Genomic DNA, 14,316 nt, shown 5'->3' with positions numbered 1-14,316 from the left:
ATTTTATGGACTTTAGTATTCTAGTTATAGGCACAATAGGGTTTCTAGAATCCGTTAATGTCTAGGATCCTTGAGACAGATGGCTATATAAGTTTGAGGTTCGTATGCACGCTGCAACACTTCACAAACTCTAGAACTCAACATCAATTTATGAATAAGGAGCAACAATAAATAGAAGTGCTTCAAGCTAACTAGTCCTCGTGTTTGATCGTCTAGCAATTCATGTGACAGCCCGTTCCGAAAATTTTAAAACGTACGCGTGAAATACATTAATTTTATTCAAAATAAACATTAAGTACATATTTAAGTAAACCGTTCTTAATATAAAAAAAAAGTTCTAATTCATATCTCATTATTAAATAAGCACTAAAATTAAAATAAAAAACATTATTCTACTCTTCCGCCAGTAGTTCTGGTTCTTGCTGTAGTTTTGCCGCACGTTGATTATCAAACTTCCATTCTCGAAAACGAGACTTGAACATGTTATCGATTGCCTTCATCATATTTGGGTTACTTTTGTTAATGTCCCAATTAGGCTGTCATGCGAAACTTAATAAATTAAAATCCCACTATTATATTAAATTTAACCAATATAATTATTATTTAACTAATAACTTAACACATACAGCTAACTCATCAATCATATGGATCTTCAGCTTCTTGGGGATGGCTCTCCAAGACTCCCAATCCGCAACACATTTGTCACGCACCAATGCTCCAACGTCGAACCAAAAGCTGGCGCGTATATCTAACTTTACAACCCCCATTAATTCGTCAGCAGTGATTTGGTAACGGCTCCCACCATAAGTGTGTCAGACCCGTACCCCAGCTATTTTCTTCTTATCTATCAACAAAATATATATATTCATAATACTGAGGCTAAATAAAAACTTTATACAAAATGCAAAATTTACAATGCAAACCTTTTCTAGAACCTTCGCCATCCATTGTATTTGACAAACGTGCACCACCGTCGGCCATCGCACCAACAATCAAAGAACAAATTGATTATAATCTACAAAATTGTAAAGTGTTTTCATAACTCATTCTGAAGAAGAAGGAGAGTACAAGCGCATATTTATAGGAAGGTTAGGGATTTTGTGCGACGAAGCCTTTGTCGTGCAAACATCTGCAATAAATACGGTTTTGATTCCTCTTATTCACACGCACTGATTGCTCTGACCTAAAAACTGAACAACCTTTGCGTGACGAAGCCTTTGTCGCACAAGGTTTTATCACCTAAACATATAGATTCGAAATATGGCGGTAAGGTCATTCATGTTTTTTACGCCCTTTGCATGACGAATCTGTCATCGCTAAAAATTTTGCGCGATGAACATAATGGATTGTAATTACGAAGTTTACGTAAACATAAACTGACTCGATTTTGCACGACAAATCCTTTGTCGCGCAAATGTTCCGCTAATTATCATGCACTGAATGCTTTGACCCAAAAATTGAATAAACCTTGCGCGACGACACCTTTGTAGCCCAAGGTAGCTGCAGAAAAATCTTCGTCGTGTATTTTTTTCGTGCCAAAAAAAAAATTACTCGCAATTTTCTTATTGACTTTGCGCGATGAGTATTTTTTTTACATTGTGCAAACTTTGTTGTGTGACAAAGTTCTTCGTTGTGCAAAGTGGCACTAACCTTGCACAATGAAGATGTTTTTTTCGTTGCATAAAACGCACTTGCGCGACGATTTTGCTTTGTCACACATCGTGCAAATAGTTTTTCTTACTAGAGTATTGCAATGTCATCACAAACTTATGACTTATTGCAAGGTCATACATTTGTTCATCAATCTGTTTATTTGACTGTTAACTGATGATTTGACAAACTTAAAACCTACATTTATGCCAGTGTGATGTCATAATTTTGGCACATAGGAAAAATAAATAACAAGTAGATTAAGTGCTCACTACTTGTCCTCATACTATAATTTTATGAGAAGCAAAACATTGGAAGCTGGAGACGAGGATGGTGAGCGGATCTGAAAAGAGGTGTGAACTGGTGGCGGTTGTCTGTCGGGTAGGTTAGGCTGGGGAAGGAGGTATCGGGGATGCATGGGTCTGAGTTAGTGGTGGATTGTTAGGGGGAGAGGTAGTGCAAATGCCATTGGATTTCCAAGCCAAAATCAGCCAAGGAATGATCCATATTCCAACACATACAATCCGGGTTGGAGAGACCATCCAAACTTCAAGTGGAGGGAGCCTCAACAACCTCAACAACCTCAACAACAAGGAGGCTTTAGGCAGCAACCCCCGGGCTTTTACACCAAAACCTACGGCAATGATTCAACCCAACCCCAATCTGCCCAAAACCATCAAGGTACGTCTTTAGATAATGCTACACTTCTTAAGTTACTTACCAATTTGTCTCAGGGGCAAGAAAATCAAAACAAAGCATTGCAAAACCAAGAAAAGGCGATGCAAAACCAAGACAAAAGGGTGGACCACTTAGAGAAGCAAATTGGGCAGATTGCGGAGTTTGTAGGGCAATTCCGAGACCAAGGCAAGCTCCCAAGCTCAACCATTGTCAATCCAAAGGGAGGGTTCTAATATTCCAAAGCAATCACTTTGAGGAATGGAAAAGAAGTTGGTACTACATCCACACCACCCAAAACAAGTCTGAATGAAGAGTAGAAGCTGCAACATGAGGAGGAGGATGCAAGCATGCCCACAGCAAGGGTACAAACACCCTTGCTGCAAGCACTTAAGGACCAAAATCCGTCCATTCCATCCCATTTGGCCACCAAAGGTAAGTTGGGTTCAAATTCAATTAATTCTAACCCCGTTCCACCCAATGTTCCTTTTCCTCACAGATTTTTGCAAGCAAAGAAGGAGGAGCATGAGAAAGACATTCTTGAGACGTTTAGGAAAGTTCAAGTCAATATCCCGCACTTTTTGACTTTATGTTATTTATTTTATTTCTAAATTCATTTTTCCATGTGTGTGAAAATTTTGACATCTACATCAACATAAATTTAGGTTCTAAGATTCCCAAATTGTTATTTAACGGTCAAACAAACGCATTGACTAATAATCTTTTTTCTATTAAATGTATGACATTTCAACGAAATCATAAGTCAGTGTATGACATTGTAACGTTTTAAAGATACAGTATGAAGTTGCAATAGAACATATAAACTTAAAAGTGCAAAATGTAAATTTACCCAATTAAATTATATATATTCAGAAAGCTTTAGGAGCCCAAGTATGGTGACTTGGATCATTTTCACATGCCAATGCCAATTCCACAGTTCGAGAGTGAAAACAGAAGGATCTGAATATCTGTCAGCTGGGTGTTGAGAGAGAGGTTTTGCTTTTTGATCTGCTGAGAAATATTCCTTTTAAACCAGTGGCCAGTGGGGACTACGTGCTCCTCTCGTGCTCCCAAACAAGTCCTCCAATTTTCTTTTTCCTTTTTGTTTTGTTCTTTTGTTAATGAGCACCATCTTAGGATGCATAGTTTATGCTTAACTAGTTGGTAAAGTGTTAATCGTCTTCTTAGGAGGCACGATTTAAGACCTTTTTCCAGTCAAGTGTTCAGAAGAAACTTTTCCGATATTTTATGTTTACCATGTCAAAAACGTGATTGAAAGACTTTATTAACTTAAAACTTGATGCAATTATGGATTTTTGAATCACACAAAATTTATTTACCATGCCCTGATATTTTAATTTCGTTAGAGAAACCAACAAACATTATAAATCCTAGAGTTTTTTTAGTATGCACCAGTAGATAATATAAACAAAAATAGTTAGATGTTTGCCATTAAATCTTGGGTAAATTACACTTTCATACCTCAGGTTTGAGGTCTATTTCAATTCCTTACAACATCTTTAAAACATTTCACTTTCATACCTTAACTACTATTTTATTTCAAAATAATACATCCGTTAGATTTTCCATCCAATGGCCTATTAAATGCTGATGTGGCTGCCACATTTGTGCTGATGTGGCTGCCACATGACAAAAAAAAAAAACTTTTTATACATGAACAATATTATAATATTAACCTTAAAAAATTTAAAAATTAAAAATAAAAAACCAGAAAAACCCGAACCCAGATCCCCTTCCCCGCAACCCCACATCCCACCCCCACCCCCTTACCCATCTCTTCCTTCCCGTCCGTCCATCCCCACCCCCTTACCCATCTCTTCCTTCCCGTCCGTTCGTCCCCACCCCCTTACCCATCTTTCCCACTCTTCTTCTTCCTCCACACTAACCCCAACACACTCCCTAACACCCTTTTTTCAATTCCCTCCTTCCCTCTCCTTCTCTAGGGTTTGAGTTTCGAATTCCACCCCTTTCCCGCCTCTTCCCCCGCCACCTTCCGTCTCCCACCTCCACGCATCTCCTTGCCCCAAAACCCATATCCCCCTCCACCTCTCCCACCTCAAAGCCCCCACCTTTAATCACTTCTTTGCTTTTTTTTTCACTGGTTTTCTTAGAAACCCCTGCAAAACCACAACCCAAATACCTGCAACCGTCGAGGAAGGCAAGTGGGTCATTGGGGGGGGGGGAACGGACGGGTTTGGTTTCTTCTTCTTCTAGGGGGAAGGGATTTTGTAAATAGGAGTTGCAAAGAGGTGAGGGGGAAGGAAGAGGATGGGTTGGGTTCGGGTTTTTCTGGTTTTTTTTTTTTTTTTTTTAATTTTATTTTTAGGGTTAATATTATAATATTGTTAATGTATAAAAAAATTATTTTTTTGCCACATGGCAGCCACGTTAGCATTTAACAGACTATTGGATGGAAAATCTAACGGAGGTATTATTTTAAAATAAAATAGTAGTTAAGGTATGAAAGTGAAATGTTTAAAAGATGTTGTAAGGAATTGAAATAGACCCCAAACCTGAGGTATGAAAGTGTAATTTACCCTTAAATCTTTGACCGCATATCTAGCTAAGCCTCAGTTGCACCGGTGATCCGGTACATGTCATATATACAATGGAGCACAATAATTTTTTTCACAAAACCCTAACCTAGTATTCTAGGGCGCACGGCCTAAACTGGTTTTCGAAATGATTGTCAAAAACGAAGCCCTGAAATCTCGCTGAGGACTTGGACTGTGTTTTGACACAAGACAACTGCAGGCAGCTACGTTGCATTACAATTTGCACTAGGATATATAGGTTTAGCTTACCCCATTTAGAAACTACAATGTCCTCGCTCTGCACATCGTATAGCCTCATTTCAGCTGCCCTTTTTTCTTCATTTCTTCTCAACATGCTCTCTCATTTTTCTTTCCCTTCCCACCTTTTGTTTTGTTTTTTGCTTTGGTGTATATATCTGTACGTTAGCTCAGCTCAGATGTATTAGATATATACATATATATATGTATACTTTTAAGTAGCAACTTTTTCTCTTGTCTACCTAATCATCTGAGTCATCTATATTTCGACCAAAAAAATATCATGCTAGAGTTATTAATTTTGTTCACTTAATAATTCATCAAAAGACCCAATACACAAGAGACTTTTAGTGTACTTGGAACATAAATCAGCACATCACGTGTTATAATATAGATGAAGAGAAAATAAATTGTTAAGCGTTTGTCACCATGGCGATAGATCTTAATTTTTGTTTGATACAAATAAATGAAAGCCTTAGGTTTAAATAAATAAGATATTATGAACAAATGAAAACTACTATATATCATTAAATAATCTAAATTTATTGGTTAAATAAATAAATAAATAAAACTAACCACTAAATTTAGTGGGTGTACATATAATGTATTTTTTAAACGAAAAATAAAGATTACAGAGTGAAGCCTCAGGGCAACAAAAATGAGCGAAATCCCAAAGCCACGCTGGTCTCGCCTCAGCAGGAAGGGAATTCAACTACAGAGAAGGGATTGAAGACGAATGACCATAGACGCCAAACGTCAACAACAAATTAAGTTTGCTTCCTATTAGACAGGATGAAATTATATTATGAAATCTGCACGCCAACTTCTGGACGTTGAAAATCAAGGGTGAGAAGATGGCAGGGAGTTGGAGAAACACCATTCAAAGCATCAATAAGAATTTTCGAGTCTTCCTCCACTTCCAGATTCAGGAGACCCTTTGAGAACACCATACGAAGACTATCAACCAGTTAATTTTTTTTTTTTAATAAACAATAATATCTACACTAAGGGGATGGGAGAGTGGGTTAAGTCTCAAAATGAAATTGTAATAATGAAGTTCAAATTCGCTTTTAGCAAAAATCAACCAATTATTAGACTTGCAAATTTTGCACGAACCAGCAAAAGTATATACATGTAACATTGCTGAGTGCAGTTTGATGATTAAGAAATTTCTAACTGTATGGTTAAATGTGAATCTCAAATGATTTTGGCTAGAAATCTTTAATGGCTCTCGGTGTCTTACGCTCTTGCTCTCTACTTTTTCAACCCTAAACCCGAAAAATCCTAAGCTCTTGCTCTCTACTAATTAAGAGGCATTGAGGGAAAAATACTTGTCCCAACCGAATTGAAAGTATATTAAAAAAACAAAAAACTATTAATTGTTGTAGTAATACCATGTGTTTAGAACTTTAGATCAACTAGTTAGGATTTAAGTTACAAGTCTCGACTTGTTTGTGTGTTTGCAAATGGAGAACTTTTAGGTTCTGTGGTGACAAAGATATTATATCAAATCAGTGATCCCATGCATCGAGAGTCGACAGATGGATGATCACGGGAGAAAAGGTTAATTGGCTTTTCTTTCTGGGTTTAGGAGCAATCTGACTCTGACTGAGTATACGTACGTAGATATATATGAACTGTGTTGTGGTGGAAGACACGAACTGTGCCATGCGGGGCTCTTGCTCGTAAGGTTCAGATTTCCCGTTTTGGTAGGTCCTTTCTTTTACACAGTTCTTGAACTGCTCTTTTTATCTCTCTCTCTCTCATATTTATATATTTAGATTTACTTTTTAGTAATCAAATCCAACAGTTTCAACCAGAGCAATCATGGATGGGTAAAAGTAAAAGTACGTATAAATTGGGTAGTAATTGTTCGTGATGCCATGCAATGCAACTCTCATGGCATGGCTATATAGCCACATAGGGAAGGGTTTCATCTCTGCGAAAAAGAAAAAAAAAAACTAGGGTTTGGAAATATCTTTACATTCCCCTATTTCTCTGGCCATTTTGTTCCATCACATGCGATGCTACGACGCCGTGTTACCTTATAACAAGAGATTTTTCAATGTGACCATCATACGAGATGGTACACCACGTATCCCTATATAAATAATGATTTATATGTGTTAAAAGATTAATAACTTAAAATTTAAAATTTTCCGTCACAACTAAATATCTAAGAAAATGTCTTATTGGCCTGTCACTCTGAGTCATCTTATTTAATTAGCTCTCTCTCTCTCTCTCTCTCTCTCTCTCGGCTGCTACGTACAAACAACTTGCCATGGTATAGTACGAAAGTGATCATTTCTTCGGGCTTTTGCGCGTGGCAAAAGGAAACTGGTTAAAAGAGTAAACCCTAATTTCACTCTTCCAAAGTACAAGCTGGATGTAGCATTTGGGGTAGACCTGGCATTCGTATCGTGTTTTTCGTGTTCATATCGTTTTCGTGTCATACCCAATATCTTAACGGGTGGTGTCGTGTAACATCCGCTAAAATAAACAGGTAAAATGACTCGACCCGAAATCGACCTCATAATATTAACAGGTAATATAACCTGACCCGTTATCTGTTAAGGAACATATATTTTGAACCAATAAATAATCAAATGAAAAACATAATACTAAATAAATATAAACATACCATATTATCACATTCAAAACATAAAAACGTATTTCTTTCAAGTATTACATATTTACATACCCAAAATAAGAGCATAATAAAAAATAAAAAAACATTAGAACATTACAAAATATCAAATGTTCAAAAGATTTGCAAAATTAAGGGAGTTATGTTTCAAGGTTTGGAACCTTGCACATTTTCTTACAATCAAACTCTTCAATTCTCATCAATCACCATGGGAAACGGTATTGGAACTTTGGCTTGATATATTGTCTTCAAGAGTTATATTGATGATATTTTCAGTGAGGCTTTCTACATTAGCACTCTCTTCTCATTTATCCTATGGCTATTGTTTAAGTAAAGTCTTTAATAGTTTTTTAATTAATGTAGAAATGTGAAAAATACAAAAAATATATATATAAACACTTGTAATGACAAGCTTTACAACTTTCGTGAAGGGCTTAACTTTGAAACGTGCCACTATAATCATATAAATCATAGATCAAAATTTAACCGTCGATTGTTGTTTACATTTATGCTTCATTTTTCTCACCAAATTTTGTTTTTTCAAATTTTGTTTTTTGAAAACATGATCTATTAGAGGATACAGGAAGATGAACGGTTCGGATCGTTGATATTATGTTCAAAGTTTTACCGTTAGTGAAAATATTGCTTGGTGTTTATAAAGTCTCTACAAACTATATAACATCAACTCATGTTTCAATTAATCGTAAATATCAGGATGTGATATCAAAGATCCGAACCGTTCATCTTCCTACATCCCCCAGTAGATCATGTTTTCAAAAAAGAAAATTTAAAAAATGAAATTCAATATAAAGAATAAAGGCTAAACGACAGTCGATGGTTAAATACAAATTTAAGGTTTATGGATTATAGTGTTGGATTTCAAAGTTGACCCCTTTACGAAAGTTGTAAAGCTTGTCACTATGAGTGATTGTATTTATTTAATTTTTTTTTTTTTTTACATTTCTTAGAGTTCTACAATAATTATTATTAATTTTATTACTTTTACACTCAAATAAAAAAACAATATTCATGACAGTTTGGAGGGTTTTAAAAATCTAAACGATAATGTAAGTGTAACCATTGTCTACTCATGGAGGAATGATGAATCACGAGTGTTTATATATTCTTTCACTTTTTTCATACTTGTAGGAATGTCTTATTGCTTGTACTAATACTATACTAGTTGATTTTACTTTGGACAACAACATGTTAAGTAAAATTTATCCTGTTAATGATAATAAGAAACTCTCATAATAAAAATAAATAAATGAATAAAACTTAATTTTTTTAACTTATATAGAATAATAATACAAAAATATATATTTAATATAGAATATACCAATGTATACAATATGGCTATTGTATTTTATAATAAATTTTTTTTGTAATTAAACTTTAAAATTATAATTTATTTTTCTTAACCAGTCAAAACGGGTTACGCGCGTGTATACCCATTAAGAACCTGTTATTAACGAGTTCTTAACAGGTCACCCGATAATGACTCGATTAGTTATCGTGTTGACCCGAAACCCATTATTTTCGTATCATTTTCATGTCATGTAAGAAACTGCCAGGTCTAATTTGGGGCTTCAAAGATTAAGAATTTCAATGGTATGTTTAATTAATTTGAAGACAGTCAAAAGTGTTTTTAGTTAACCAAAAACGTATTAAGGATTACTTAATTGAAGAAGATCGGTAAGCAACCCTTGAAGAGTGAAACAAGAGTGGTATCCAATGCGAGATATCTAAATCTAACAGATAACAATGCACATATATCGATCCCAAACCTCAATGATTCCCTAGTAGGACAATTAGACAGATCATTTGTACTCCAAATGTTCTTGACTGAGTGAGATTTGGCTGTGCCAGTGCCATTGCCAATGGTACAATAATTCAATCCCTAAAGGACGATATCCTCACCTGGAATGTTTCATCACCACGCCTTAATTTCAATGCCTTTACCACTACTTTTATTATTTGTACTTCCCTTTCACATGTGAACTCTATGTCTGTTGGACTGTTATTATAGTTTCAACAAGTAAATGTTAGACGATGTTAATTGTGTTTTTATTAACAAATGATATTATTTACATTAAGAGAGTGATATCCAATGTTAATTTTGCATTTTCCAAAATTGTAAACCAATTTTCATGATTCTCAAATCAATAGTCATCAAATTTCAGGGCTCAACTCTAGGCAGGTGATGGAGAAATTAACAAGTTGGACTACGATTCAAACAAGGGATATTTTTCGATGGAGCGGTAAAATTAGATAAGAAAGAACACCAACCACGATCAAGTGGCATTTAAGAGATTTAACTCTTCGGTTTTGAGTTTTGTTAAACAATAAGTTAGGCCCCATTGACAATGATACTGTGAAAGTTGATGTAGATTTGATGGTGGAATTTCAAAATTTTCATATTTATTACTATTACTATTATCATTTATTTTATTTTTTATATGCAAAGAGTTTGTAATTAAAGTGATTCGCAACGTACATTTATTCATAATTTCATGCACTTTAGGTATTCTGTTCGATTCTTGACTCATGTTCTCCAATATCACTTGTACAACGTGAATGTAAATTTGTTACAACAGCTCGTATTAAAGAGAAACAAATCACTAAAATTCCTAAAAATGGCATATAGCCTTATGATGCTCGAGTAAAATTCCATGCAACTAAATTCCCCAGAGGGACGCAAAACAATAATATGGGCTTTGTCTGAGCCCAATTTAGCCCAGTCTTTTGGGGGCCCAGCAGAGTAGAAAAGCGGGAGGAACTTCCGAGTGGGCTTCAATATGTTGGCGGCAAAACCTGTTAGAGCGAAACTTCAGTGAGCTTTGAAACCCGACCCGGTTCAATTCTGGTACTGTGCATGTCTGCTTCTTCTGTACCATGGTTGAACACTCGAACTGCAACAGAAGAAGCAGAGAAAGCTACGGCACAAAACGCAGGCATGGCCTCGGCTTCCTCCATTCGAAATGCCGTTTATCCCCAAAATTCAACGGTAGTCCGATTACAGACGCTTCCCCTCCTCCACTCCCATCGTCATCGACAATGGCGCCTCCTATTTCCGCATCGGGTATAGCCTCGCAAGAACCCTAATTTCAACTTCTGTGTGCATAAATTTGTGGCTATTTTTTTTCATTTCTTCGTTTTTATTTGGGAGCAATTTTCAGGTGGGCAGGAGAGACCGAGCCTCGTGTTATTTTCCGCAACATTGTTCAGAGACCTCGACACAAAGCCACTGGTACGGTTGATTTTCTCACTGTTATGTATTTTTGGGAGCTTAATTTGCAAGATTCGTGCACAATTTTGTATTATTATCGAAGGTAGTAACTTTAAAAAAAATATATCAAAAAATTAAAAAAACTGTATTCCGGGGAAACTGTGGCCATTGTTGGGGACCATGATCCTGCATTGTTGAAATACTTTGATTGCACGCGGTCAGGACCTCGCTCAGCTTTTGACAACAATGTTGTTTTCCGGTTTGAAATTATGGAATATGTAAGTTCAGTTTACTGTTGATTGTATTCTATATTGGTAGCCTCACGCAAAATGGACCATTCGTTTCTTCGTTTTATTATACTTGCTGAAGCTCTAGATTTTGATTATGAAGGTTCTCTTTGTTAAAAGCAGATTTCTTTTCTACCATGATTTTGTCTATCTTGAAGCCAGTTCTTTTTAATGATGGATTGCCAATATCAGCTTGCATGAATGATATGCAATAGTGTGTTCTTGTTTTTCTAGATTGTTACAAGCGTATTTAAATTTAATGATTTTTTTTTTTTTTTTTTTATGCAAGGTTTCAGATCAGTTTGTATATTCAATTCATAAGACCTTTTCCTTAAGTTTGTGTTCATTTGAGGGCAGAACAGATTGATCATCCGATCCTGATTACTGAATGCGTGGGCAACCCAGTTCACTCTTGCAGTAAAATGGCTGAACTTTTGTTTGAGACATGTGGAGTTCCATCTATAGGTATCAACGGTAACTTAAAATTTTATCTCTTCAGACATGCTTCCACACTGAGCCTTTGGTCCTGTGTAGTTTTTGCTCCCTCTATTATGTCTATTTTTGTTCAGTTATTTAATTTTTCTTCATTTCCATACTTACAGCATATGATGTTGATGCTGCATTCAGCTACAAGTATAATCAGCGGCATGGGGTTTGTGACAAACATGGTCTTGTTATCTGTCCTGGCTTTAGGAGAAGACAGAACCTGTAGGAAGCGAAAGGTTTCCTCTTTTAAATGTACCTGACAACATGCTCACCTGAGCAGGTATATGTCAACTCTCTTTCACATTCCCCACCATTTTGAAGTCATTGTCTATTGCACTTTCAAGATGTATGCATAGTCTGCACACAATTCATTGCTCTGAAACTTATTTACGACTCAAAAAACCTGAAGTCCTCTCCGTAAACCCAACATTTGAAGACAGCGTCAACCAGAGGGCGTCAGAGCTTTTCCTTATTTCATACTTTTAGGTTTCCTCTCGTCATTAATGTAGTCGTTTGGTATTGTTCTCTTGACAGCTGAAGGAGAAAAAGAGACGGCTGTTCCTAAAAACCACATCCGAAGGCCGGTAGCGAGCTAAACAGAAAGGTCATGAAGAAGAACTAGCGCGGGAAAAGAAAAATCAACAAGATGAGCAAAAACAATTGTATGTGACACATGATTTTTTTAATTTCTGAACCAGAAAATAAAAATCGATTTGTTGTGGTCACACTTTAAGGAGAGAAGGGTTAATTCATGTTTTCCAAAATTAAGATTTTGTGTGGTTCACTGCTTAGCATGCTAGATTCCTCTTGATTATTTTAGGGATTTTGTAATGTGTACTTTCTCCTCATCAATTAGTTTTGTATTCTCCTTTTCTCTTTATTGTGGAGAAAACCCAGAACTTTATCCGGAGCAGTTGCATGCTAAATATAAAGATCTTTCTGAGAAAGTTGAACAGAAAAAACGACTTAAGACAAATGGCGGGGCTCATACAAATGGGAATAATTTTTCTGGAAATGTTGGCCGTGGGGAGAGATTAAATGCTGCAGAAAGGGAAAGGTTGCGCCTTTTGACAACAGCAGCTTTTGATCACGGCAAGGGTGAGGATACTTTCGGTGCCAAAGATGAAGATTGGCAACTGTACAAACTCATGAGCAAAGATAACAATGATGATGACGGGGGATCAGATGTGGATGAAGCAGAGCTAGCACATCTATCTTCGAGGCTCAAGGTCAGTTTATTCTGGTTCACTTATGTGTTGCCTGTGATTTCCATTGTTGTTCGATTCATGATTATTTATCTTGGATCATTGCTTTGACAGGAAGTAGACCCAACATTTGTTCCCAAACCAGATAATGCAAACCCTCAATCTGTTGAAGCACCACGGTTTTGTCCTCTCACCCAGGAAGATTTTGAAATTGTTTTCGGCATTGAAAGGTTCAGATGCCCAGAGATCTTATTTCATCCCAACTGGATTGGGATCAACCAGGCAGGCTTAGATGAGATGACTGGGGTGTCACTGAGGAGGCTGCCGACTAAGGTCCAAGAGCTGGAGGAGAGGCTAACCAGTTCAATATTTATGACTGTTGGGAGTAGTCTTTTTCCTGGCATGAGCGAGGGCTTGGAGGCTGGAATCCGGATGAAGCTGCCGTGTGGTTCTCCCATAAGGATAGCCAAGGCATTGGATCCGATATTAGATGCATGGCGCGGGGCTTCCACTTACGCTGCTGAGTCCCATTTCCCGACACAAACTTTCAGCAAGGAAGAGTATTATGAGTAGGGTGAAGACTGTGTCCGGAGATACCAGTTTCGGTATTATACATTGTGGTTGTTTTGTTTTGGTCACCCTTCTTACTGTATGTCCATTGAATGGCACTAAACTCAGCTTCTTCCATAACACGCTGATATTGTATGGCATTATTGATGTTGTTAAACCTAGATGCATACAACATGTTAATATCGTTGATGAAATAGCCTCATTCCTCTCGAGCGTCTCCATTTGTTACAATTTTGTGTTTTATGGCCCTTGGAATGCTAATGTTCTATCTCTCACACTTTTAAAACTCCATGCATATCTCTCTTGGTGTGAGAGTTTTTCTAATATGCGGTACTCGGGCGACAATTGTACTCATCCAAACCAAACCCAAACCCTAAAAGAACTTTTTAGTTAAGGAATGACACAATAATGTTGCGTTACAAATACATAAATATTTAATAGTATAACACATTGTACTTAATATACTATTCCCTGAGATATATATTTTCTGTTAGTCATATCATAACACGTGGATTAGTATCACTACTAGTCCATAATTACTCAATCCCTCCATAAAAAATAGAAAGAATATATGGTAAAAAGCACAATGGTAGCTCTTTGTTGCCAAAAATTCTACTACATTTTAGTATACGACACATATGGGATATACAGTTATGAATTTAATGAATAATAATCTAACGATAAAAAATTCCGATGCATTGAATCACAATAGATTTAAATGCCAAACAATAAACAATTGACTTCAAAGCAACGG

The 14,316-nt window shown here is 36.4% G+C and overlaps 1 protein-coding gene across 1 annotated transcript; it reads left to right on the top strand.

Annotated features, from left to right (window-relative positions):
- Nucleotides 1–10,720: 10,720 nt before the first annotated feature.
- On the top strand, nucleotides 10,721–13,758 carry LOC137735351 (actin-related protein 5-like). The gene is made up of 6 exons (XM_068474773.1): nucleotides 10,721–10,867; nucleotides 10,965–11,035; nucleotides 11,591–11,766; nucleotides 11,904–12,067; nucleotides 12,322–13,016; nucleotides 13,107–13,758. The coding sequence occupies exons 5-6, from the start codon at nucleotides 12,618–12,620 to the stop codon at nucleotides 13,563–13,565; spliced, it is 858 nt and encodes a 285-aa protein (XP_068330874.1). The 5' UTR covers nucleotides 10,721–10,867; nucleotides 10,965–11,035; nucleotides 11,591–11,766; nucleotides 11,904–12,067; nucleotides 12,322–12,617; the 3' UTR covers nucleotides 13,566–13,758.
- Nucleotides 13,759–14,316: the final 558 nt, after the last annotated feature.

The sequence above is a fragment of the Pyrus communis genome, chromosome 5 (genome assembly GCF_963583255.1).
Source record: "Pyrus communis chromosome 5, drPyrComm1.1, whole genome shotgun sequence".
Lineage (NCBI taxonomy): Eukaryota > Viridiplantae > Streptophyta > Magnoliopsida > Rosales > Rosaceae > Pyrus > Pyrus communis.
This window is presented reverse-complemented; position numbering and strand designations above follow the sequence as displayed.